We start from the raw sequence: 4,236 nt of genomic DNA on the forward strand, positions 1-4,236 counted from the left end.
ACACACACTGGTGCCTGTTGAGCGGGGTGCTGGGGAGGGAGAGTACCAGGAAGAATAGCTTATGGATGCTGGGCTTAATACCTGGGCGATGGGATGATACGTGCAGCAAACCATCATGGCACACGCTTACCTATGTAACACACCTGCACGTCCTGCACACGTACCCCAGAACTTTAAATAAAAGTTGAAGGAGCGCCAGGTGCGTTGGCTCACACCTGTAATCCCAGCACTTTGGGAGGCTAAGGAGGGCGAATCACCTGAGGTCAGGAGTTTGAGACCAGCCCGGCCAAAATGGTGAAACCCCGTCTCTACTAAAAATACAAAATCAGTCAGATGTGGCATGCACCAGCTACTCGGGAGTCTGAGGCAGGATAATTGATTGAATCCGGGAGGCAGAGGTTGCAGTGAGCCGAGATCGCGCCACTGCACTCCAGCCTGGGCGACGGAGTGAGACTACGTCTCAAAATAAAATAAAATAAAATAAAATAAAAGCCATTTCCCCTCCCCTAAGTGACCTCCACCCCTCCCTCTCCCCTGCCCCGCGAATCGCGTGTGCAAGCTCCGGGATCGCAGAGTTCTTAGGGAATCTCCCCCCGCGATGCCCCGACGCGCCAGTAGCTGTGCGCACTTCATTGCGGTCCTCTTCCTGCTGTCCGTTTACGCCCTGGGCCCCGCTGGGCACCTGGGGAAGAGGGAAAGGCTTCCCAGGCCAGCTGCGCGGCGACTCCGGGAGCTCCGAGGCGCCCCTCTGCGGCCGACGCCAGGTGCAGCGGCCGCCGGGACTGGGGCTAGCGGGAGCCCGCGGGACCCTCCAGAGGCGCGGCCGGCGCCGTGACTCAGCACTGGGGCGGAGCTGGGCGGGACCACCCTTATAAGGCTCGGAGGCCGCAAGGCCTGCGCTGGAGTTTCGTCGTCGCCGCCGCCGCGTGCGCCATCAGTGAGTCCTCGCGGCCCGCGCCCCCGGGGGATGGGGCTCGGATCTCCCAGCATGGGGCCAACCCACGGCATCAGGCTCGGGCTCCCGGCAGGTCCCCTCGCCCACCTCGAGACCCGGGACGGGGTCCCAGAGTACCCAGGAAGTCCCCAGTGCCGTTAGCGGCTCTCAGGGGTCCGCAGCGCCTCGGGCGGGGATGGGACCCGGGGAGGGCAGGCTGCGCGCACCGCGCCCTGGCGTCCTCCCCCGGGCTCCAGCAAACCTTTCTTTGTCCGCTGCAGTGCCGCCCTACACCGTGGTCTACTTCCCAGTTCGAGGTAGGAGCCTCTGGCAGGGAGAGGAGGCAGGGGCTAGGGCTGCAGCCCACGGCCCCTCGCGCACGCGGAGAGAACCGAACCCCCTTTGTCCCTCCGTCGTGTGACTTTTACCCCGGGCCTCCTTCCTGGTGCCCCGCCTCTCCCGCCATGCCTGCTCCCCTCCCCAGTGTTGTGTGAAATCTTCGGAGGAATCTCTGTTCCCCTGTTCCCTCCCTGCACTCCTGACCCCTCCTCCGGGTTGCTGCGAGGCGGGGTCTGCCCGGTCCCCACATCTCGTGCTTCTCCCTCCCCGTAGGCCGCTGCGCGGCCCTGCGCATGCTGCTGGCAGACCAGGGCCAGAGCTGGAAGGAGGAGGTGGTGACAATGGAGACCTGGCAGGAGGGCTCTCTCAAAGCCTCCTGCGTAAGTGACCATGCCCGGGCAAGGGGAGGGGGTGCTGCGCCTTAGGGGGCTGTGACTGGGATCGGGGGACAGCCAAGCTCAGTGCCCCTCACTGAGCCATGCCTCCCCACACAGCTGTATGGGCAGCTCCCCAAGTTCCAGGACGGAGACCTCACCCTGTACCAGTCCAATACCTTCCTGCGTCACCTGGGCCGCACTCTTGGTGAGTCTTGAACCTCCAAGTCCAGGGCAGGGGTGGGCAAGCCTCTGCCCCCGGAGCCCTTTTGTTTCAATCAGCTGCCCCGCAGCCCTCTGGAGTGGAGGAAACTGAGACCCACTGAGGTTACGTAGCTTGCCCAAGGTCAAGCCTGGGTGCCTGCTGTCCTTCCCCTGTGCCAGGCTGCCTCTCAGGTGCCAGTTGAGCTCTGAGCACCTCCTGTGTGGCAGTCTCCCATCCTTCCACACACTTCCTCTTCCCCTCCTCCCAGGCTGGGGCTCACAGACAGCCCCGTGGTTGGCCCATCCCCGGGGACTGTGTGTTGATCAGGCGCCCAGTCACGCTGCCTGCTCCCCCCCACCCAACCCCAGGGCTCTATGGGAAGGACCAGCGGGAGGCAGCCCTGGTGGACATGGTGAATGACGGCGTGGAGGACCTCCGCTGCAAATACCTCTCCCTCATCTACACCAACTACGTGAGCATCTGCACCAGGGCTGGGCACTGGGGGCTGAACAAAGAAAGGAGCTTCTTTTGCCCTCACCCCCCTACCCCTCACGTGGCTCGGGCTGATCCCTCCTTGGGTCAGGGTGCAGGGGCTGGGTCAGCTCTGGGCCAGGGGCAAGACACAACCTGCACCCTCATTGCCTGGGACATGAACCAGTCAAGTAGCGGGTCGTGGGGGAGAGTGCAAGGACAGAGACCTCCAGCAACTGGTGGTTTCTGATCTCCTGGGGTGGCGAGGGCTTCCTGGAGTAGCCAGAGGCGGAGGAGGATCTGTCACCAGTTTCTGGATGGAGGTGCTGGCACTTTTAGCTAAGCAAAGTATGTAGACACAGAGCACATCTAGGGACCTGGGACCAGTTTAGCAGAGGCAGAGTGTGTATGTGTGTGTGTGTGTGTGTGTACACTTCCTTGTGTGTCGGGGGTGGGTAAGGAGATAGAGATGCGGGGAGCAGGCCCAGGTCCCGAAGGCCTTGAACCCACTGGTTTGGAGTCTCCTAAGGGCCCTGGGAGCCATGGAGAAGTCTGAACAGGGCTGTGTCTGAATGTGAGGTCTGGAAGGATCCTCCAGAGAAGCCAGCTCTGAAGCTTTTGCAGTCATCTGGTGAGAAATCCCAGCAAGGATGGACAGGCAGAATGGAATAGAGATGAACTGGCAGCTGAAATGGACAGGATTTGGTACTAGCCTGGTTGTGGGGAGCGAGCAGAGGAGAATCTGAGACTCTGGTTTCTGGCCTGGGGCAGACAAAGGGGGCGTCTCAGGGGCTGGGAGGGATGAGAGTAGGAGGATGATACATGGTGGTGTCTGGCAGGAGGCGGGCAAGGATGACTATGTGAAGGCACTGCCCGGGCAACTGAAGCCTTTTGAGACCCTGCTGTCCCAGAACCAGGGAGGCAAGACCTTCATTGTGGGAGACCAGGTGAGCATCTGGCCCCATCCTGTGCCTTCCTCGCCACCGTCTGCTTACAGATGGACATACGTGTGAGCCATTTGTTCAAGCAAAGTGGGGCAGACCTAGGGGATGGGATTAGGCCCTCCGCCCCCAGTTTCCCCAGCCGGCTCCCGCTGGCTGAGTCCCCGGCCCGCCTGCCCTGCAGATCTCCTTCGCTGACTACAACCTGCTGGACTTGCTGCTGATCCATGAGGTCCTGGCCCCCGGCTGCCTGGATGCGTTCCCCCTGCTCTCCGCATATGTGGCGCGCCTCAGTGCCCGGCCCAAGCTCAAGGCTTTCCTGGCCTCCCCTGAGCACGTGAACCTCCCCATCAATGGCAACGGGAAACAGTGAGGGCTGGGGGGACTCTGAGCGGGAGGCAGGGGCTGCTTGCCTCCCTTTCTCCAGGACCAATACAATTTCTAAGAAAGCTGCTGTGAGCACTGTCTTTCCTGGGAAGGGGTTCTCGGCTCTCAGCCTGGAGGTGGGGGCAGGGAGGGCAGAGCAGAGGGCTAGAAAACGGCTGCTCTAGCATAGTCAGTGGCTTCCTGCAGCCCTCAGCCTGGCTGTGTTTACTGAACCTCACAAACCGGAATTGGGGGAAAAAAAAAGAGAGAAACAAAGAGAAATAACCATGGTCACCGTCCTGGAGCACCACACAGTGTAGAGAAGGAGAAGTGTCGCGTAGAAACATGCTTTCTAGGCCCAGCAGGCACCTGTCAGAGGGACAGACTCCAGGAAGGAGGGCAATGAGGGGTTCTAGGAAGGAGGGATGTGAGGAGTTCCCTGTCCTGGGACTTTGGAGGATTAGCTGAGTAGCTCCAAGCAGCCCAAGTTGATGGGAGGGTCATTCTGCTCGGATGGGGGCTCTCCTGGCTTCCTGCTGAATTGTGAGTTTTGGTGTGTCCTAGGCAAGCAATGACATTAGGATTATTAGGATTCTCCAGAGAAAC

General features: G+C 60.9%; 1 protein-coding gene across 1 annotated transcript; it reads left to right on the forward strand.

Annotated features, from left to right (window-relative positions):
* Nucleotides 1-688: 688 nt before the first annotated feature.
* On the forward strand, nt 689-3,716 carry GSTP1 (glutathione S-transferase pi 1). Its single transcript, XM_003909460.5, has 7 exons — nt 689-937; nt 1,216-1,251; nt 1,547-1,653; nt 1,768-1,855; nt 2,221-2,324; nt 3,163-3,270; nt 3,449-3,716. Coding segments are annotated over exons 1-7 (633 nt in total). The 5' UTR covers nt 689-936; the 3' UTR covers nt 3,638-3,716.
* The last annotated feature ends 520 nt before the right edge of the window (nt 3,717-4,236 follow it).

The sequence above is a fragment of the Papio anubis genome, chromosome 12 (genome assembly GCF_008728515.1).
Source record: "Papio anubis isolate 15944 chromosome 12, Panubis1.0, whole genome shotgun sequence".
NCBI classification, from domain to species: Eukaryota; Metazoa; Chordata; class Mammalia; order Primates; family Cercopithecidae; genus Papio; species Papio anubis.

Excerpts from the sequence above, each read along its gene's own strand:
- GSTP1 (XM_003909460.5), top strand. Across the intron at positions 1,856-2,220 it reads TCACCTGGGCCGCACTCTTG|GGCTCTATGGGAAGGACCAG; the intron begins GTGAGTCTTGAA and ends ACCCAACCCCAG. Across the intron at positions 2,325-3,162 it reads CCCTCATCTACACCAACTAC|GAGGCGGGCAAGGATGACTA; the intron begins GTGAGCATCTGC and ends GGTGTCTGGCAG.